This window comes from Triturus cristatus, chromosome 10, assembly GCF_964204655.1.
Source record: "Triturus cristatus chromosome 10, aTriCri1.1, whole genome shotgun sequence".
In the NCBI taxonomy this organism is placed as follows: Eukaryota; Metazoa; Chordata; class Amphibia; order Caudata; family Salamandridae; genus Triturus; species Triturus cristatus.
The window spans coordinates 1,087,729,573-1,087,752,402 of record NC_140593.1 but is presented as its reverse complement, the minus strand read 5'-3'; the positions used below and the strand labels follow the sequence as shown (position 1 = coordinate 1,087,752,402).

General features: G+C 52.2%; 1 protein-coding gene across 1 annotated transcript; it reads left to right on the top strand.

The window, feature by feature from the left end:
• The first annotated feature begins 3,484 nt into the window (after nucleotides 1–3,484).
• UNCX (UNC homeobox) lies at nucleotides 3,485–22,208 on the top strand. Its single transcript, XM_085629261.1, has 3 exons — nucleotides 3,485–4,071; nucleotides 10,108–10,283; nucleotides 20,970–22,208. Exons 1-3 carry the CDS (start codon nucleotides 3,807–3,809, stop codon nucleotides 21,882–21,884), a joined length of 1,356 nt encoding a protein of 451 aa, XP_085485387.1. The 5' UTR covers nucleotides 3,485–3,806; the 3' UTR covers nucleotides 21,885–22,208.
• The last annotated feature ends 622 nt before the right edge of the window (nucleotides 22,209–22,830 follow it).

Sequence of the window (22,830 nt, the reverse complement as noted above, 5' to 3'; positions counted from 1 at the left end):
TATAGTAAACTTCCACTTTTCAAGGGGCGGAAGGCCCCATCCCCTAATATTCCAATCAGTTCGCATATTTTCTGCTGTTTTTAGAAAAACGAACCATGCTTTGCGTGGGGACAAACTACACGACATCACACACCCTTGTCACAAGATGAAGGGCTGAGCGGGGGGGGGGGGGGTGCCTGCGTGTCGGAGAGTTGAGTGTAGGATAAAGTTAACGGTATTATTGCCGAGAGGTGGTGGAATTCGAGGCCCTGGGCTGAGGTTGTTGTGGCTCTGGGCAGTGGGCACATTTCGATGCAAGCTAGAGGCTAGGGGTGTGATTGGCCGGAGAGTAAGGCTCAGTTTAAATCAGAGGTTGGCTGGACGTGCTATGCGTCTGACGTTCGGGTCACAGTTTGATTCCGGGTTAGCCAGGTTGTTGCCTGAGGGAGCTTGGTGTACTTTGAAGCAGCGCGTGGCCCTGGCTCCTGGGGTCAAGTTCTGAAAGTTGGCTCCATCCCGAAGCACGGCTACACCACAACTCGGAGAGCCTCGATGCGACATTTTGGGAGCTAAGCCCTGGGAGTTGTGATGCAGGTCACACACCCAAGCGTGTGGACTTTAGGGGAAAAGTTGCACTTTGACACTTCAACAAACTTCTCGAAGTGACTCCGTCTTTGAGAGGGTGTGAGGAAATCAACTGCGTCACAGTTTGAGGTACTCGGGCTCACGCCCTGCTATCAGGGTGCATCTGGAGGAGACGCCTTTCTGCACAACACCACAGCAGACTCAGCCCACTCGTATGATTTTTTTTCCCCCGTTTCGGCTCAAACCCCGTCCTACACCAGCCGGGGGCAGGGCTGCGGGAGATAAAACAGCCAGATTGTGATAAAAGTGGAAACAAGGCGAGGGGGGCGGCCGTCCTGCGCGCGAGCCGTGTACGTCTTATTATCAAGTTAATTAAAGCCAGCATCTGACAGTGTCACTCGGCTGTAGAAAGGGGGGATTTAAATGCAGCGTCTCCCAGGACTGCGTGTCAAGGGCTGCTTTTCATGCAGCCGCCGAGCTGTTTGCTCGGAACAGCGGTACTCAGAAATGAAGGGGAGCCTTTAAAGCAGCCGCCTTTACAGTAGTCATTGACAAGGAAGCAATTATTAAATTTTGATGTCCCAACTAAAAAAAAAAAAAAGAATAAAACGACTTCCATAATTTGCGTTCAGATGGATAGCAGTGTAAAAAGATGTAAAGGCCGGGCTGTATCAAAAGCTCGCTTTCCCCGCCATTAAAGGCAGCTCTCAAAAAAACACACTTCCAATGATTTTTTTTTAAAGCTAAGCCAAGACACGAATCCCTGAGACGTTAAAACAGAGTCGGTTTAAATGTAGACATTGAAATTCAGGAGGCAGGCTGCCGCGTGGACCCGGGGTCAAGTGACGGACGGATTATATGCTTCTTCATAATAATATTAATTAAACAATTTGCATGCTAATAAGGTAACAATTATCAGGGCTTCTGTTGAAAGATTCGGGTTATTACAACACGCCACCGTGGGTGCCAGGGGTCAGGGAGTGAGAGGCGAGAGAAATTTCAGCTCAAATTAACATTCTGTCAGCTCGAGAAGATGGGGGGAATAAAGTCGAATTAATTCTTTATAATAAAGAGAGGGAGAGAGAGTGGGGGAGAGACGAGAGAGTCGTCCTTTTATGCTTGCCGGATTGATTTGCCATTCTGTATTCAGAAACACGTCCCCGCCGCATTCCTCTCTCGCAGCCTGGGCTGAAAATGAGGCGTTTCTTGCCGGAGGCAGAACTTGGTCCAGCGGACACAGTTTACATTTAGTATTTATAGAGAAAAGAAATTAAATTATGGTGAAAAGTGGAGCCCTTGGCCTTCTTGACCCCGGAATTAATACCGGCAGAGTCATTTTCCTATTACTGTTACAGTTTGCCGAAGAAATACAGATTGCATCTCTCGCCTGAGAGTGCGGCCTGTTTAAAGGGGAGCGAATAATTAAAAAATAAAACGGGATTCGGTCACAGGAAGGCGCCAGTTTATTGTGTGATATTCAATTACAGGTGTGGAGGCGCCCTTCCGAGCTGGCGCTGTACATTAAAGGCGCACTACACTTATTTTATTTTCTTGCTTTATTTTTCTTCTTTTTTTCTTTACAAAAGCGTGTCCTGCAAATCATCTATTTTTACTTTCTATCCTGCAACTGGGGGAAACTGTTGTACTTTCTGTTGACAGCCTGAATGACTGTATCCCCCCCCCCCAAAAAAAAAGAAATCCTCCTTCCGTCGATCCCCCATAAAGTCATTTTTAAGCGTTTTCTTTGTCTTCCTGCTCTATCTTTTCCGCTTTTTCAGGGGTTTCGGTTTGGGGTGAGAAAGAAAGTGCCCACTTTAGGAGCGAGGGGGGTCAGGGTGTACAATTCAGTTAAAACTCCTTCAGATGCTGCGGCTAAATATAGGGGAGACAGAAAGGGCCGCGGGCCCCCTGCCCACCCTCTGCCCCGCTCTGCGCAGCCTGTGTGGGTTTAGTGGCACTTATCTGTCCCCTTGCAGCGGTGGCCCGGCTCTGCACAGGACAGATAACAACGATCGCCCGCCGATAACAACGAAATGTGGCAGAAAATCGCGAACAGAGCACAATGGAGCCGGAACCGGCGGAGGGGGGGCCGGCGGGAGGCTGGAAGTAAATAAAAAAATACAAGCATGCTCGGGCTATAATAGAAAATTATTTGTATGTGCTCGAATAGTGATAATCGCTCCTAAAGGCAGATAAATTGCCCTTTAAAAGTGACCCCTTCACGCCCCTCAACTGCCCCTGCCGACTATTTCAACAGCTGTTGGCTCACCCCGTCACTTATCGCAAGAAAAAAAACACATACTTTTCCTTGAAATGTAATTTAATTACAATACATCGTGCTGCACCGGGAAGCTTATTACGGGGAAGCCGACGAATGTCTTTTTTACTGCTTACTAAACAGCTATGTTCAATTAGCCGGAAAAGAGTCGTTTTTAATAACATATTTGATTTTTTTCTCCCTGTCAATAGATCAATACTCGCAGAAGACATCTTTCACCCAGTCCCCCCTCCTTCCCCCTCCTATAATATCATAAACCCGCTCCTTAAATACTGTACAGGATGCTCTAGCGGCCCCGCGGAGCCCGCGCGGAGATGAGGAGGCCTGTACTTTTAAATTCAATGTGACAGCTCGGGAAAAGCAGCGGATGACGAATCTCTATTATTGCATCAGTCTATTTGCCGCTCAATGTCTCCCTGTAATTGGAGCAACATCACTTTAAAGGTTCAGAGAGTCGAGCATTTCTGCTGAAAAATCCCCACAACACGCCAGCCAGTGTTTTAAAGGGAAATCTATTAGTGCCGCTGCTTGGGGGGGAGTGGCCGCGGCCGCAGCAAGCCGGGCTGCTAGTATTTAACTGGGTATCAGTCAGATCTCAAGCCGGGCGGGGCGTGTAGTTCTTATCAAAGCCCCCCTTGTCTTGTTGTGACAGCTCTGATATTGTTTATTGAGGTGGATGTCAGGTATAATTAGCAATCGATACGGAGGACGCGCCGTGCGTGCCCCGTCTGTGACGTCACGCCCAGGCGGGCCTGTGATTGGCCCCGGCGCTCCCCAAGCCCGGGCTAATTATTGGAAGGGTGCTGTTGATAAAGTAAAGGGCGGCCCCGGCGCTGGCAGCATGTCCCCTCCCGGCCGCGCCGGCCCGTCACTGTGCACCGCTGCTGCCGTCGCCTCTGCCGGCCGCTGAGGAGCCGCCGCTTCCGCCTTCCGGCCTCCAGACTCCCGCCCCTCCGGCCCGGACATGATGGACAGCCGCATCCTCGAGCACCCGCATGCCCAGTTTGGGGGCTCCCTGGGCGGCATGGTGGGCTTCCCCTACCCGCTCAGTCATCACCATGTGTACGAGTTGGCCGCCGCCGGGCACCAGCTGCAGTCCGCCGCGGCCGGGCCCTTTTCCATTGATGGGCTGCTGGGCGGCTCGTGCGCCGCGTCCGTCGTCAACTCCAGCCAGCTGCTGCCCTCCGGCTGCGGCCTCAACGGGGACGGGCAGCAGTACAAGATGTCAGGTAAGAGGGGGTGCAAGGGAAGTGGGGAGTACTGGGTATGTGCATCCGTGGATGGAGAGGGTGCCCAGCTCGGGACCTGTAGGAGGACGAGATCTGACTCTGTGATGGGACCTGGACATCAGTGGCAGGACTGAGTGACAGAAGACAAAGGCTGAGCTCCATAGAGTGGAGAAGGGACCCTCCAAAGACCCTGTAGGAGGAAGAGTGAAGACAAGGAAGGGGTGGGATATGAGTGATGGTACACTTGACTGTCAGTGGCAGTACCGAGAGACAGAAGACAGAGACTGAGCTCCAGGGGGTGGAGAAGGCACCCTTCAAAGGCCCCCAATGTGGGGACCCGAGAAAGGGAGGCCAGACTGAGTAACGGGACACTTGTGTGAGGGATGGAGAGGCGTCTTGTAAGAGGAAGAGCGCAGGCATGGAGAAGGGACCGAAGGCTGAGTGGCAGAGAGCATTGAGTGAGTCACAAGTGTTGAGGGTGCGCAGGCGTCCTGCAAAAGTAAGCGTGCAGGCGCTGGAGCTCACTGAGCAGGGGAGACCCCCGGACTGAGTGAATGAGCACTGAGTTCAGGCGTGGGAGCGGGGCCTCTGAGAGCCCAGGACTGCTCCCAATAAATGAACTAGCACACAGTACCTTTAAGAGGAAGGTGCAGGTATGGTGTGCGGAGCTGAGCAAGGGGTGCCAGGACGGAATTACAAGAGAGCTCGAACCGAGCTCCCAGTGATTGAGGAGGAGTCTTTCTGGATCAAGTCCCAGTACTGTGTGACAGTGTCCACCGACTGAGTTCCCATGATGAAGAGGGGACGCTGCATCTGCGGAGGCTAAGAGTGATGCTCATAGAAGCCAGTGCTGATTGAGACCAAGCACTAGACTAAGTGACAATAATTCGATTCGGCTTCCAGGGTGCAGCGGGGACCCGTGATCCTGACCCTGGAAGAAGAGGTTTTGGGCACCGAGAATGGATTTCAAGTAACAGGAGGAGGGAACACTGAGCCTGACACTGCAATAAGGTGACAGGGTGACATGTCCGGAAGCGGGAAACCCCGCGCCCCTCACAGCATCCACTAAGTAAACTTTGCGCTGCGCTGACTGTGGGGCCGCAGATGTAGGGGAGTCCAGACAGGGAGATAAGACCTCTTCACCCCGGAAGGGGCACCCAGATCCAAGTCCCCATATAGAGCGGTCACAGAACGGGCTCACCTCTGCCTGGAGAGCCGGCCCCTGTTCTGATGCAGCGCTGCGCGCAGAGAAGCAAGTACGGAGTGAAGGTCCTTGTGAGGGCGCATTGGGGGTTCATCTGAGGAGTGAGGCGCAGGCACTGCCCTCGCTTGGTGAGGAAGGAGTCTCCTCCACACCGTGGGAGGTGGGTTGACGGGGCAGGAGCCGGTCCTTCGGCACGTTATGTAGTGCCATGCTGAGGCAGCTGGCCCTGCGCGCCCTGACGAGGACATGATGTCAAACCAGGTCTGGGCGACGGACTGTTGTCAGGTTTTGAGGTCCCCTCACTCCAATGAATGCACAGTTGGGGGTTGCATTCGGTCTTGATATCAACTTATGTGTTTAGGCGCAGGGTGGGCTGGAAGAGGCAGGGCGTGCGGTTAACTGGTTGCCCTCAGTTCTCTGGTGTGTGGGGATCGGGAACAGGTTGGGCGTGCGTTTATTGTTGTGTTTGGGTAATGGATGGTCCGTGTGGTTCCTCCCATAGCTGGTGGGGGCTGTTCTTAAGCGGTAATGCTTGGGTGTCGTTTGTGGGTGCGCTTCCGGGGACCTACTGGGTTTGCGATTCTCTTCTACCCAGGTGATGCTGGGCAGAGCTGGGGTTACTGTCGCGATAAGGGGCAGACGTTGAGCCCTCGTCCGAGGGAGCAGGGGCCGGACACGCATGGGATGGTTGCTATGACGCGCACTCGAGGTAGTTGGCACCTGGGGTTCTTTTAATCGAGGGACGGAACACTTGCTTGAAGTGATATAAAAGTTTGTTGCAGGCCAGTCCGAAGGGCGGATATACGAATGGAGAAGACGTCCTGCGCGAGGCGAGCCCCGAGGCACATCTGTGGGTGAGGGTGGGAGCCCGGGCTGTGGGTGTGGTGGGAGCTTGAAGTCTGGGCGATGACTGAGGGCGGACGTCTGTGCCGGTAATCCCGTTGGTCGGTGAGGGCAGGGGTCGTGTGTGTGTTTTAGAATCGGAAAGACGCGAACACAGAAGTTTCACATGGATTTCGCAATGTTAAAAGGACAGCGGCGAGCTTAGCGGGGTTCCTCGTGAACAAAGCAATGCGGGGTTTCCGGAAGTATCAGCCAGCTGTGATTGTAAAGTATGAGGGGCCGCGGTTGGTTGTGCGAGTGCATGAGACCCAGTAACGAGCGCGTTTATTTTGTGTGCCCGAGTGACAGTAGCAGCACGGTGTGTGTTGAGGGCCGCTAGCACGGGCCTCAGGGGAGACGGCAGCAAGCGCGGTGTCCACTCTTAGCGGGGTCTGTGTGCCCACTTATAGTGGAAGTTTCAGGGGCATCGGGGTCTGTGGACGGGGTGTTGCCACTGGTCTGCGGGTAACTGGGATGTCATCTATGCACAGCACGGTCTGTGGAGAGACATCAGCGCGTGGATTGATCTTCACGGGCATTAGGTTCTGTGAATGGGGTGCTGGCACTGGTCTGTGGGTAACCGTGATGTGATTAACACAAAGCACGGTCTGTGGAGCGGGCTGATGTCAAGTCCGTGCGGAGCCGCAAGTGGTCCACGGACAGCGGGGTCTGTGCACAAAGGCTACAGCCCGGGTCTGTGAGGACGCATCAGGCCGGTATGTGCACGGATGGATGCAGGGCCGGGAGGTCAGCACGGGAGCCGCCGCCGCTCCTGTATGCTGGCCGGGCCTCCCTTCTCCGCTCGGCGGCTCGGCCTGTCATCTGAAGCCGTGGGCTTCGGGCAGGTCTCTCTTTCTGGGGCGGCAGCTTCTCGTTCTATAGCTGTATCGGCGTGAAGCAACCTTAACCAGGGCATTGTTGTGGGAGCAGGGTCTGTGTACACCGTGCCCTGTAAGCCGTTGCCATGCATGCTCCATGGCAGCCTTGTGCACGGGTTACATACTGTGTGCACCGGGCCTCGGTGTGGCAAGCCTGGCTTCAGGGATACTGAGTAAAGCAGGGGTGTTTCAACTCTTGAATCTAAGGCTGGGCTTTGATGGCTGTCTGTGCAGTGGTAACTCGGGATCATTTTTCAAAGCCCAACAATCAAGAGGTGTTTGTTTAAAAACATGTTTTATTACAGTCTCCCTAAACTCTTCAGGCCTTTCTATATGAGCGGGGTAACAAAGGTCCACGGGTATAAGGCTGGCAGGCTGAACAAAGAGCACCCCATTGATTTTGTGCACAGTGTTAGCAGGGTGGGACAAATGACAGTCTGGGGCATCTGCAAAGACAGCGCCGACAGGACAGCCCAGGGCCGTTGTTAACAACGCACCGACAGGACAACCCAGGGCCATTGTTAACAAAGCACCGACAGGACAACCCAGGGCCATTGTTAACAAAGCACAGAAAGGACGACCCAGGCCCTGTACAACAACCCAGATCCACTGTAAATTAAGCACCAACAGGAGAACCAAGAGTCCCCTGAATAAACCACCAATAGGACATCCGAGGGCTGCTGTAAACAAAGCACCGATAGGTCTACCCAGGCCTCTGTAAATAAAGCACCCGTAGGACAACCCAACTCCACTGTAAATAAAGCACCGACAGGACAGCCCAGGTCTCTGTAAATAAGGCACCGACAGGACAGCCCAGGCCTCTGTAAACAAAGCACCGACAGGACAGCCCAGGCCTCTGTAAACAAAGCACCGATAGGTCTACCCAGGCCTCTGTAAATAAAGCACCCGTAGGACAACCCAACTCCACTGTACATAAAGCATGGTTAGGACAACCACGAGCCCCGGTGAATAACCTACCGATAGGACAACCCATGGCCTCTGTAAATAAAGCACCGATAGAACAACCCAGAGCCATCGCGCGTAAACAATCGATAGGACATCCCAGGGCCCCTGTAAACAAAGCACCGATAGGACACCCCAGGGCAGCTGTAAACAAAGCACCGATAGGACACCTATCACCGGTTGGGCAGCACAACGTTTGTGTAAATAAAACAGCGTCAGTGCATCTTAAGAACTATGTAAATAAAGCACCGGCATAAAAAAATCCCACGGCTCTGTAAATAAAGCACCAAGTTGTATTAAATAAGGCCCCTAGAAATAAAAGCACCTCTACAGAAATCCAGTGTCTCCGAAAGAACTCCCCAAGATGGGCAACCCAGGGCCTCTGAAAATAAATCACTGATAGAGCAGTTCAGTGTCTCTGCAAACAAAACCCGGAGAAGGGCAATCTAGAACCTCTGCACAAATAAACCAGCAAAAAAAAAACTCACAGCCAAGGGCCTCTGCAAAGCAAAAAGAAGCCAATAGCTGGGTCCACAGAATGTAAGTAAAAGGAACCTGACACCTCGGCTTAGGGCAGGGAAATGTAGCGCTTCCACCTACATGGAAAGGTGCCTACAACCCTCGGCTAATATCTGTTTAATCTGGCCCAGTGTGGAAATCTGTGTACCTCTGGCGGTTCAGGAGTTCCCTTGTATGCCATTCTAAAGTTGTAGGGGTGGAAGGGAGACATTGCTCTATCTGCTTTAGGAGGGGGACATGTTGCATGGAAAGGTTTTGGGGGCAGCAAGTATTTGTAAAGCAGCAAAACTTCAATGTTAACAATTGACACTGTTGGTCTCCCAAAAGCACCCTGATTGGGTTGAGGTATAAAACTAAAAGAGGATCCGGGACATGTTCATCAGATAGTACATTTCCGCCTAATGCTCCGTTGTGTTCTGTCTGCGGCCACCACGTGACTGGCCCTCTGGGAGAGGGGCGACTAGCCTGGTTGGGGTCCGGTGGGCCCGAGTTGCAGAAGCGAGTTGACTAAGTGATTGTCTTGGAGACTTTTCTTCTTCGAGTGGGTCCGCCCCATAACTTGTAGGAGCAGGGGGGATGCAACTGACTCGCCCTTTAAAAGAGGACTGACTCCAGGTGACTGGGCCTGTAGGCATACTAACCTGTCTGGGGGCTGCCTTGTAGAAGCTGTGTCACTGACCTTTGACAGAACGGCATCTGGTCTTGTAGGGACCAGGTGACTAGACTTATAGAAACGAAGTGACCACAGTTGACTGGAACCAGGGGACTAGCCTTTTTGGCGCCCCCTTTTAGAGCGGGGTGATGGCAGTTAACTGGGCTAGTTGAAGAAAGGTGACAGGAGTTGCAACCGCAAGGTGACACTGGGCGGCCTTGCAAGAGCAGTGGCCTATGGTAACTGTATGTGTAGGTGGGGTGAGATTATAGCTGAATGGCCTTATAGGAGAAAGGTGGCCTCTGATAACATGCCCTTTAAGAGAGCGGTGACGACTTCTCGGTGTAGGGTGCGGGTCTCGTGGGAACTAGATGACAGCCACAGCATTGGGCCTGTATGAGAATGACCATGGCATGTAGCTTGTCGTCTAGGCGCAGAATAGCCCCAGGTACCTGGCTCTGTAGGAGGGGCGACAGACATTGCAGAACCCGGTGACCCCATACGATTGGCCTTTTAGGAGCGGGCCGTCTCCGGGATGTGTCCGATATGCTCTTGTAGCCGGGGTGGACCCTGATCCCCACCCCATCATTTAATGTAGGGGGAAACAGCAGTGAAATAATACATGTGGGAAGCATCTCTCGGCTGGGGGGCGTTGTGATTGCCTCTAAGTTCGGCTGCCCAACGTGGGAAATCCGGAAAAACAATCATGGCAGCCTTTGATCTCCGAGAGTGTGAGAGAGAAAGGCACCCAGGCGCTCAGCTTCGTTGTTTTCTTACTTGGGACATTGCGCGCCTCTTTGATGGTAAACACAAAAGCGGTGTTTTTGTAGATGCTGATGCCTGCTTTGAAGGTGGCGCGTGGTGGGCGCGAGGCTGTGCGGAGACGAGGGCTCGCGCTGTTCACGGCACTCACGGTGTTGTTTCTCGGTGATTTTCAGACTCGAGCGACCCGGACAAAGAGAGCCCCGGCTGCAAGAGGCGGCGGACCCGCACCAACTTCACGGGCTGGCAGCTGGAGGAGCTGGAGAAGGCCTTCAATGAGAGCCACTACCCGGATGTGTTCATGCGGGAGGCGCTGGCGCTGCGGCTCGACCTGGTGGAGTCCAGAGTGCAGGTATGTGGCATCCTGAGATAGGATACTCATCGTCCCCCGGGGGGCCCGCGCCAAGCTAGAGCACTCGGCAGTAAGGCCTTGAAGGTAGGGACAGGTTCCTTGGAGAACAATCACGCTCAAAACCGTAACAGGAGCTAAGGCCGCACTGAGAGTTCAAATCTCAGCCCATGGGAGGCAGAGCTCTGGTCCCCTCGGAGGCAGAGACATGGTACATTCGAAGATGTGTCCCTGTGTTCTTAGACCTCACATCACCTAGTAGCTCTGGTCGTCTTGGAGCTCGCTGCCCCATGGACCACCCAGTGCCCCAGGGCTGTCTCTCACAGCTACCACCAGCCCTCTCAGGGACCCCTTCCTCTAACTGCTGCCGCCCCCTAGCAGGCCCGGTTCTCCCAGAGCCCATGTCTCCTAGCAGCCCCGTCCTCAAACAGTCCTGGTCTTCTCGAAACCTCCTTTCTCTTTACAGCTAGGCTCACTCGCAGCTCCTGTCCTGGCCCTTAAAGCTCCCACGCCCTAGCAGCTCCCAGTCGTATCAGAACTCCCTTCCCCTAGCAGCACGGGCCTTCCCCAGAACCCTCGGCATTCTTAGCTCATGTCATGTCCCATAGCAGTCCTAGAGCTTCCAGTCCCTCCGACCTCACGTTCTCTAGCAGCATCGACCCCTTCTGCTTCCGCCTCCTAGCAGTCCCAGCCTTCTGAACTCCCGTCCCCTAACAGCCTCGTCCCCTTCAGCTCCCGTCCCCTAGCAGTCCCAGCCCTCTTAGAGCCCCCGTCCCCTAGCAGCTCTCGTCCCTAGCAGCCTCAGTCCTCACAGAGCTCCAGTCCCGAACGCCCAGGCCATCTTCAGCTCTGCTTCAATTTATTTTCACCACACAAATATGCTGTGTAAATATACATTTATATTGAAAAAATATGTTTTTTACCGGAAAAAAAGGCACTGAAATATTGTGAAAATCGGCGCCTAGTCTTATGCATTTTAATTTAAAAACATTTTCGTTCTTGGTGTTAAAATAATTTTTAACAGACGATTCAGCATAATGGTCCTTTATGCCCGCAACGTTGACCACAATACCCCTATAACCAGCTTAACATGTAAAAGAAATAAAAATATAAGAAGCTGAAATGGGAGATCTGGCTTTAGTTGAATGAATCAAATATAGTCCTCCACACATGCACCAAAACATTCAAAAGCGCCACTCCCACTTTGTAATCAATGTTTTTGTTTACCCTCAACATCTCTGATCGGCCGTTGGCACAGAGTATGAGGGGCGCACACTGCATTATATTTATCTTGCACCGACAGGCCGATTTACGAAACGCTCATGCCACTTTGAAGCATAAAATACTAGATTCTGCAAAATACATTTGAACATTATTGGGCGGTTTCGTTCTGTTCAGCGAACGTGCGCCTGCGAGTCTCCGCATTACTTGCTTTAAAAGTAGCAGAAAAGCCTGGTCTCCTCTAAAACAGCGCATTATGTTAAAACCTGTGTACATATTTCCAGAGCCAGGCTTTAAAGGAGTCGCAGAAGCTGGCAGGGGCGCTGGTGAGTGCCATTATAGCATTAGCCTTGTTTGAAGCGGTATTTACAAAATGGCGTTTTCCTCCCCTCCTGACCTCCTCTGGTGTGAAACCCTTTTATCCAATTTGTTCGGAGCTGGTTAAGTGAAGTCGAGACCCTCCATTTCCCTTTAATACGGTAATGAGTAATTCTCAATGACAGGCCGGCAGGAATTAGCACAAAGGGCCGAATTACCAGCGAGAGGAGCGGCGGCGGCCCTTGAAGAGGCTGCCTTGGTTTAGCGCGCGCACGGCGCTCGGGCGCCGGTGGGGCACTCCCGCCGGCACCACCTGCAGCACGTGTGGTACGGAGGTAACCACCCCCCGTCAGCCTCTGCGGCTCGTGGCACATGGGTGCGTACCCAGCAGCACCAAGCCCTGCATCACAGGGTACAGAGATATACACCGGCCGCCCACACCTGTACTGAGATGGCAAGGGTGTGCTCACACCCATCAGCACTTGTATCACATGGCACAGAGATGTACATTCGCCATTCGCTCCACCAGCGCGAGTGCTTTTACCCGCATGGCGCCGAGGTGCCCACCCAGTTACCAGCCTCTTCTGCCTATGGCACAGAGGTGCATACCACTCACCATCACCCGGATCATGCCCACACCTGTACTGAGATGGCAAGGGTGTGCTCACACCCATCAGCACTTGTATCACATGGCACAGAGATGTACATTCGCCATTCGCTCCACCAGCGCGAGTGCTTTTACCCGCATGGCGCCGAGGTGCCCACCCAGTTACCAGCCTCTTCTGCCTATGGCACAGAGGTGCATACCACTCACCATCACCCGGATCATATGGCACAGAGGCGCACACCCGCCATACACACTTACATCCAGAATGCCTATAGGGAGAATGGCACAGATATGCCCACCCAGCCATCAACCCCTGCGGCTCATGGCGTAGAGGTACATAATACTAACTAGGGCCTGTATTATTTTGTTCAGGGGTGTAGTGCTATGGTACAGTTATGCCCACCCAGTCATCAGTCTCACGGGGTTATGGCAGAAGGGTCCTTATCCGCCACCAATTGCGGTATCACTTATCACAGAGGCGCACACCCGCCATCCGCACCTGCAGCGCGAGGGCCTGTACTGGGGCAGAGGTGCCCACGCAACGCCTGGCACCGTGGTACCCACCCCCACCTGCAGCTCGAGTGTCTGTACAGACGTGCCCACCCAACTACCAGCCATGCAGCTCAAGGCAGAACTGCGCACGTAGCACATAGCAGCGTTTGCAGTGCGAAGGTCTATACCAAGCCTGGAACAGTGGTGCTAAGCCTCCTTCATCACATATGGCACAGTGATGCCCACCCACACCTGTAGCCCCGCCCCCAACCCTTGCGAGGGACATTTGCACCTGGGACCGGCACAACCGCCATATTGGCGGCGTAACCGAGTTCCCCGGTGTCGCCTATGTACAAGTCTTCAGCCAGCCATGGGCACTTGGAGCATGAATGTCTCAGTGTCTGCATGGAGCTTGGCACAGAAATGTCCTTCTCGCCACTAGAGTGCATGAGTACCAGTGTCAAGACAAAGCATTGGCACAGAGGTGCCCACCTAGCCAGTAACCATTATAGACAAATGGGGTAACCCAATTAGGGCCCTGGGACCTGGGTATAAATTAGTATAGACAACAATTGGTTCTGAACCTTTCTCTTCGGAAAGAGCACGCGTTATCAGAGAAATATCACTTAGGAATTATTAGCTGCACCTTAGTGATAATTCTTTGATCACCTAGCCAATAAGGCATGAACAGTAATGGCGGGACAAAGCATGGGTAAAGAGGTGCACACCCGCCACCAAAACCTGCAGCGAGTCCCTGGACAGAGTAATGACCCCCAACAACCCTTGCTGCAAGAATCCATCTCTGTACTGAGCAAGACCTTGAGCGGGACACACCCCGACCCAAGCAAGACCACCATTGTCAGTTTGTCAGGCAAGTGATGAGTACAGAGGGCACACCTCACCTCAGTACTGTCAGTAGAGAGTATGGGCAGAGAGTGGCACACCTCACCACAGTACTGTCAGCAGAGAGCATGGGCAGAGAGTGGCACACCTCACCACAGTACTGTCAGTAGAGAGCATGGGCAGAGTGGCACACCTCACCACAGCACGGTTAGTAGAGAGCATGGGCAGAGCGGCACACCTCACCTCAGTACTGTCAGTAGAGAGCATGGGCAGAGAGTGGTACACCTCACCACAGTACTGTCAGCAGAGAGCATGGGCAGAGAGTGGCACGCCTCACCACAGTACTGTCAGTAGAGAGCATGGGCAGAGTGGCACACCTCTCCACACTACTGTCAGTAGAGAGCATGGGCAGAGTGGCACACCTCACCACAGCACGGTTAGTAGAGAGCATGGGCAGAGTGGCACACCTCACCACATCAGTGTCAGTGGAGACCATGGACAGAGAGTGGCACACTTCACCACATCACTGTCAGTGGAGAGCAAGAACAGAGTGGCACACCTCACCACATCAGTGTCAGTTGAGAGCATGTCCAGAGAGTGGCACACTTCACCACATCAGTGTCAGTAGCGAGTATGGACAGAGGGTGGCACACCACCACATCATTGTCAGTAGCGAGCATGTTCAGAGTGGCACACCCCACCACATCAGTGTCAATAGAGAGCATGGGAAGAGAGTGGCACACCTCACCACATCACTGTCAGTAGAGAGCATGAGCAGAGAGTGGCACACCTAACCACGTCAGTGTCAGTAGAGAGCATGGACAGAGAGTGGCACACCTCACCACAGCACTGTCAGTAGAGAGCATGGGCAGAGTGGCACCCCTCACCACATCAGTCAGTAGAGAGCATGGGCAGAGAGTGGCACACTTCACCACATCAGTGTCAGTAGAGAGCATGGGCAGAGCGTGGCACACCTCACCACATCAGTGTCAGTAAAGAGCATGGGCAGAGAGTGGCTCACCTCACCACATCAGTGTCAGTAGAGAGCATGGGCAGAGCGTGGCACACCTCACCACATCAGTGTCAGTAGAGAGCATGGGCAGAGAGTGGCTCACCTCACCACATCAGTGTCAGTAGAGAGCATGGGCAGAGCGTGGCACACCTCACCACATCAGTGTCAGTTGAGAGCATGGGCAGAGCGTGGCACACTTCACCACATCAGTAGAGAGCAAGGGCAGAGAGTGGCACACTTCACCACGTCAGTGTCAGTAGTGAGCATGGACAGAGTGGCACACCTCACCACACTACTGTCAGTAGAGAGCATTGGCACGGAGGACACACCTCACCACAGTGTCAGTAGAGAGCATGGGCAGAGAGTGGCACAACTCTCCACACTACTGTCAGTAGAGCGCATTGGCAGGGAGTGGCTCACCACATCACTGTCAATAGTGAGCATGGGCAGAGAGTGGCACACCTCACCACATCAGTGTCAGTAGCGAGCATGGGCAGAGAGTGGCACACCTCACCACATCACTGTCAGTAGAGAGCATGGACAGAGTGGCACACCTCACCACAGCAGTGTCAGTAGAGAGCATGGGCAGAGAGTGGCACACCTCACCACATCAGGGTCAGTAGCAAGCATGGGCAGAGATTGGCACACCTCACGTCATCAGTGTCAGTAGAGAGCATGAGCAGAGTGGCTCATCTCACCACATCAGTGTCAGTAGAGAGCATGGGCAGAGAGTGGCACACCTCACCACATCACTGTCAGTATCAAGCATGGGCAGAGATTGGCACACCTCACGTCATCAGTGTCAGTAGAGAGCATGGGCAGAGAGTGGCTCACCTCACCACATCAGTGTCAATAGAGAGCATGGGCAGAGAGTGGCACACCTCACCACATCAGTGTCAGTAGAGAGCATGGGCAGAGAGTGGCACACCTCACCACACTACTGTCAGTAGAGAGCATGGGCAGAGAGTGGCACACCTCACTACACTACTGTCAGTAGAGAGCATGGGCAGAGTGGCACCCTCACCACATCAGTGTCAGTAGAGAGCATGGGCAGAGAGTGGCACACCTCATCACATCACTGTCAGTATCAAGCATGGGCAGAGATTGGCACACCTCACGTCATAAGTGTCAGTAGAGAGCATGGGCAGAGAGTGGCTCACCTCACCACATCAGTGTCAATAGAGAGCATGGGCAGAGAGTGGCACACCTCACCACATCACTGTCAGTATCAAGCATGGGCAGAGATTGGCACACCTCACGTCATAAGTGTCAGTAGAGAGCATGGGCAGAGAGTGGCTCACCTCACCACATCACTGTCAGTAGAGAGCATGGGCAGAGTGGCACACCTCACCACAGCACTGTCAGTAGAGAGTATGGACAGAGAGTGGCACACCTCACCACATCAGTGTTAGTAGAGAGCATGGGCAGAGCGTTGCACACGTCACCACATCAGTGTCAGTAGAGAGCAAGGGCAGAGTGTGGCACACCTCACCACGTCAGTGTCAGTAGAGAGTGTGGACAGAGAGTGACACGCCTCTCCACACTACTGTCAGTAGAGCGCATTGGCAGAGAGTGGCACACCTCACCACATCAGTGTCAGTAGAGAGCAAGGGCAGAGGGTGGCACACCTCACCACGTCAGTGTCAATAGAGAGCATGGACAGAGAGTGGCACACCTCTCCACACTACTGTCAGTAGAGCGCATTGGCAGAGAGTGGCTCACCTCACCACATAAGTGTCAGTAGAGAGCAAGGGCAGAGAGTGGCCCACCTCACCACAGCACTGTCAGCAGAGAGCATGGTCAGAGAGTGGCACGCCTCACCACAGTACTGTCAGCAGAGAGCATGGGCAGAGAGTGGCTCACCTCTCCACACTACTGTCAGTAGAGCACATTGGCAGAGAGTGGATCACCTCACGTCATCAGTGTCAGTAGAGAGCATGGGCAAAGCGTGGCTCACCTCACCACATCAGTGTCAATAAAGAGCATGGGCAGAGAGTGGCACACCTCACCACATCAGTGTCAATAGAGCTATGGACAGAGTGGCTCACCTCACCACACTACTGTCAGTAGAGAGCATGGGCAGAGAGTGGCACGCCTCACCACAGTACTGTCAGCAGAGAGCATGGGCAGAGATTGGCTCACCTCTCCACACTACTGTCAGTAGAGCGCATTGGCAGAGAGTGGCTCACCTCACGTCATCAGTGTCAGTAGAGAACATGGGCAAAGCGTGGCTCACCTCACCACATCAGTGTCAATAAAGAGCATGGGCAGAGAGTGGCACACCTCACCACATCAGTGTCAATAGAGAGCATGAGCAGAGAGTGGCACACCTCACCACACCGGTGTCAGTAGAGAGTAAGGACCCACAGGAAACACCTCACCACACCACTGTTAGTCGAGAGCGTGTGTGCCGAGGGCCACAGCTAGCCACACCAGCGCATGTATAGAGCATGGGCACAGAGTGCATATGTCACCACACCACTGTCAGTAGGGATCACGGGCAGTGGGCACAGAGGGGCACCACACCAGTGTCTGCAGAGAGCATGGGCACAAAGAAGTACACCACACCAGTGTCAGAAGTACATGGGCACAGAGGAGGCACACCTCTCCACACCAGTGTCAGTAGACAATATAGGCACAGCGGCACACCACTGCATACCAGTGTCAGTAGCATTTGGGCACAGAGGGGACTCACCTCACCACACCAGTGTCAGGAGCCATCATGGACACATAGAGGGCACACCTCCCCACACCAGTGTCAGTAATGAGCATGAGAACAGAGGGGGTACACCTTACCACATCAGTGTCAGTGCCCATCATAGTCACAGAGGGGGCACACCTCACCACACCAGTGTCAGTAATGAACATGGGCACAGAGTGGGCACACCCCACCACACCAGTGTCAGTAATGAGCATGGGCAAAGAGTTCCATATATCAGGAGCAATCAGAAGTGCAAGCTGCAAAGGACTCGGAACACACCAACACCATATATTGCCAACCTGTACATAGCATGGGGCACAGCTGCACCACACCCAGCACACATGACTACCACAAAACAAACTATTGGCACACAGCTGAACCGACTTCAAATAACAAACCAACACACGTCTTTATGGTTCTGTAGAGCAGAGCTTAATTTGTAGTAACACTAATAATAGCGTGCAGCCTGCCCAAAGTTATTGTTTGGAGCCAAGAGGTGCCACTGCAAAATACAAGAATGTGTAGTCTTGATTGCACCTCATGCCTTTCTTCCTCCTCCCCACGCGCCCAGCCTCTTTATCTTGTCTCGGTTCTTTGTGATCCCCGTCATTTCTCTTTGTCACTGATTTGTGTCTCTCTTCCTCCCCCTTTTCATCTTTGTCTATGTTGTTCTGGGTCAAAGCCTAACAATAAAAAAAAGTCCCAGTCCCAAAAAATGAGTGTCGGTACCCACCAACTGCAACTGCCCGCACAAATTAAGCACTGCTGGACAGAGCATGGTGCAAAGCTGCACAACACCCACATCACACCTACATCAAGAAGTCACCTCACTGGCATTCGGCAAAGAGCTGCACAGACCCCAGATTAACACGCAGGCATCAAAATCTGCACCATTAGTATACTGTACAGAGCATGGCACAGAGGTGCCCAGAACATACCACCAAAATATGCAGCTTAAGCATCCTTTTCAGAGCATGGCATAAAGTTGCATAACCCCCAGAACACACAAACACCCCACACAACACGCATTAACACCATCTCACACAGTGGTGGGCGGTCTAAAAACTCACCTCCAAAACTGGAGCACTGGCATACTATAGCACGCATGGCACAGATGTTAACACCCTCCCCCAAAACATTCAGAACCCTAGTCTTTGTGCAGAGTTGCACTGACCCTTGTACCCCCCCCCCCCCAAACACACACACATACTCAAACAAAACATGCAGAATTAGCATCCTGTACACAGCAAGGCACATAGGGGCACCGCCCCACAACACACCACCGCCAAAACATACACTATTAACATCCTGTGCACAGCATGAAATAGTGGCACAACAAGAACGCAACGCCACCAAAACATACTGCGCTGGCATACTGTAAAGAACATGGGACAGAGGTGCACACCACCAACACACCTGTATAGATGCTGTATGATATATCCTGTATAGATCAGGGAAAGGGGCTTCATTGACCCCAGAACACCACCACCAAATACTTCAGCATTAGTATCTTGTACTAAGGTGGCACAGAGATGCACAACCTTCCAAACACACCACAAATCATGTAGCATTAGCAATCCTGTATGAAGCACAGCACACAGGTACACGAGCCCCGGAGCAGACAACCGCCAAAGCAAGCAGATTTCGAACCCTGTGGAGAGCATAGCAAGAGATGCACAGATACCATATGCTGCCTCTGTATAGAGTCTATGCGCCCAGCACCACAACGGGCCGCACCCTACTTCTGCCACCAGTTTCTATACAGTAGGCGGTGCAGCCTGGCTCCCCCTGCCCGGCCAAACACCGCGTGCCTTCAAACACAACAGGAAGCGGAAACACCCGCCAAATTAAAAGTGAAAGTGCCGCTGTCAACACTCGGGTTCAGCTCTTGAAGAGAGGGAGGAGTTTAGCCAGCACAGGGGGAGCCCGTATACTGACGTAGCAGATTTAAATCTATTCCGACCACATTCACACCTAAACACCTTCCCGCAGCTTGTGTTGTTCCCCCTCCGTTGTTTATTTTGACAAAGTGTGCGTAGCGCATGTCTGTGAATTGAATCAAAGCTGTTCCGTGACTCGGCACATTCAATGCAGAGGGCAGAGTCTACACTGGCAAGTCGCTTTATTAGTAAAAAAAATCTAATTGTGTTGATTTTTTTTGTGTGCAACGCATGAGATGTTTCTGATTACTTTCTATTTGGAAGAATACAACTTGCTTAGTGCCGGTACTTTAACAAATAGCCTTCCAACGTAAGAATAGTTTTAATGTCTGCTCTTTTACATCTCACAAAACTCATTTAATCTAATTTTAGATAAAAATGCAAATAATCTGTTTAATAATAAACATTGCCGGTAGATTCGGTGAAGTTTAAAGCACGCCTGTGTCATTTGTTGACACGTTCATGTACGTTCAGGTCACAATTGCAAGATTAAGTGTAAATCTGTAAAATGCAGCGATTATAGCAGTGTTTTTATTAATTTCCACCCGATCCTCATTTACCATTTGGAATAATACTGTACAAGTTATTGTCAGGTGTATTTAATTGTAGTGATGTCGGAATCATCACGGCGAGTTGTCACTATATATATATGTATATATAGCACGGGAGACTATATTATCGCATGTTGCCCAATATTATGTTTGTACTATTGTTTGTGACTGCACACTTGCGATGTGATACGACACAGCATATGTATAGAGCTCTTTAAAGTACATGTATATTTTTGCTAACACGTATGGGCTTTTATAAATACGCACAGGCAGCTCTAAAGAGCGGTAAGCCTCCCGTTAACAAACGAGTGCGGTCAGACATGTACATTTCCTTTTTTCTCGCCGCCCCGTATCGTGTAAGAAATCCGTATAGTCGTTTTCTGTCTTACATCCGAACGTCTCATTGCAGGGGACTTTTGTGCTCGTTTTGGCATGGTCTTTGTCTTCGCTTTTGTCGACATTTTTTGGAATGGAACCTCAATCTCGTTTAATTTGTTGAAGGAATGTTTCCGATTATAATTAGACACAGCCTCCTAATAAATGTGTAAAATACAAATGCCCAAATTAATAAACAATTTGTGATTAGATAACATATGCAAATATGATTTATAAGTGTGCCATATTGATACAAGGCGAAGCAATACAAATATATAAGTAAGATAAATAGGGAATTGTATCGCATAAATGGAATGAAGTAAGCAACATTTAAATCGCTAAATAAAATAAATAGTACACATCAATAATAATAAAAATACATGTAAGTAATCTGCGTGAAAAAGCAATTTAGAATTAAATTAAATACAATTGAACGCAGTATAAAGAACATACAAAAGAAATAGTAAACAACGTCAAAATATTTAAATACATGCAATGTACTCGAAACCAGTGAAGTAAACATAAATGAAAGTGTAAAGAAATAATTTAAAATATTTTTTTTAAAAAATGTATGTAAATATGCGCCCTTCCTTGGGAGCCCTATTTAACGGCGTTTTCTTTCCCCGCAGGTCTGGTTCCAAAATCGCAGGGCCAAGTGGCGCAAGAAGGAGAACACGAAGAAGGGGCCCGGGCGGCCGGCGCACAACTCGCACCCCACCACGTGCAGCGGGGAGCCCATGGACCCCGAGGAGATCGCGCGCAAGGAGCTCGAGCGCATGGAGAAGAAGAAGCGCAAGCACGAGAAGAAGCTGCTCAAGAGCCAGCAGCGGCAGATGCACTCGCCCGGCGCCCTGTCCCTGCACACGGCCAGCTCGGACAGCGACAGCGGCCTGTCTCAGAGCAACGAGTCCGAGCCGCCGCCGCAACGGCGCCCCCTGCCGGCCGAGGCCGCCTACTACCCACGGCCCAAGGACGACGGCCCCTCCAGCTACCCGAAGCTGAACCCCTTCAGCGTGGAGAGCCTGCTGTCCCACTCGCCGCCGCGCCGGAAGTCGCCCGAGGACTTCCGGGCCGGCGGCGCGCGCCCTCTGCTGGGCAAGGGGCACTTCCTGCTTTACCCCATCACACAGCCCCTGGGCTTTCTGGTGCCTCAGGCCGCCCTGAAGACGAACTGCGGCCAGGATCCCACCGCCCCGGGCGGCAAGGACACCCCGTCCAGGGCGGAACAGGACAGTCATCCCGACAGGAGCACGAACTGTGCCTCCCCGACCCTCTGCACGGCGGGGGACAGCCGCTGTCCCGGGACAAGCCCGGGCCACGGCCAGGCAGAGCTCTGCACGGCGGGCGAGAGCCGCTATCCCGGGACTAGCCCGGGTCAGACCCAGGCCGAGCAGGGCCCAAAGGACAACTGTTTTTCCCAGCCAAAGTCTCCCAGGACCACAGATGAGGGCACGGGTACAGAGAGGCCAGGCAGCACAGGGGTCAGCAGCGAGCCCTGCCCCTCGGACAACAGCCTGGACTGTGAAGAGGTGGACATGGACTGACCCCAGCCCCCCTCAGCCCAGGTAACTTCTGACATTCCCAAAGCCGAGCGCACAGCGGACCCCACATATCAGGCTACCCCAGCAGCTCTAGAATAAACCCGTACAATCAGGTGAATATCGGTTTATAGTTTTTGTTCTAAAAAAACACGTTTATTGCCTAGTAGCAGCTGGACATCTGTGTGAACAAAAAAAACTGTTAGGAACAAAGTACAGCGAGAAAAACAACGAAAATCCTCAAAACCTTGTACAATGCAAAAATGTATAAAATATTTATATATGTAAAACTTTCCTTTTTTATATAAATAAAGCCTAAAAATGATCCTGGCGATGTGTATTTGAAAACTGATTTTGGCTAGGACTGCTCCCCCCCACCTCCACACACCGCCCTTCTGTGTCTGTGTGTGCGTGCCTGCCTGTGTGTTTATTGCTTAACAAATTTATTCATTTAAGGCTTTCCCCCTCCTTCCCTTCTCCCCCCCCCCCCCACGACAGGAGGTTAGCAGCCAGAGGCAATAGGACCCGGCCGGCTCCTGCAGAGTTTTGATATGAAAGTAATTATTTTCCTGGTCGCTGCTGCTGGGGAATCAGCTCCCTGCCCAAAGGGTTATTATACATTACCGATTTCCAGTGATATGAAATCACATAAACTTCCTACAATAATAGAATTAGCATGAAAGGCTGGGGTGTCAAATTGAAATTGGAAAATAATAGCCTCGGCAGCTGGGGGAGTGTGTGTGCATATTGGACGGGAGATGAGGATTCGTGGGGCGGAATTTTCATGAGCTTCCCCTGCCTTTGTCGGGGCTCTTGTCGGCGGCTATATTAAGATAGATGTTCAATGATAGCCCTCATTGTTCTGTCGCTTGTATTGATGTTGCTGCGTTATCAGCCTATTGATCATGTGTCGCCTGTAATGGGACAGGCGCAGCAAACGCTCCTCTTTACA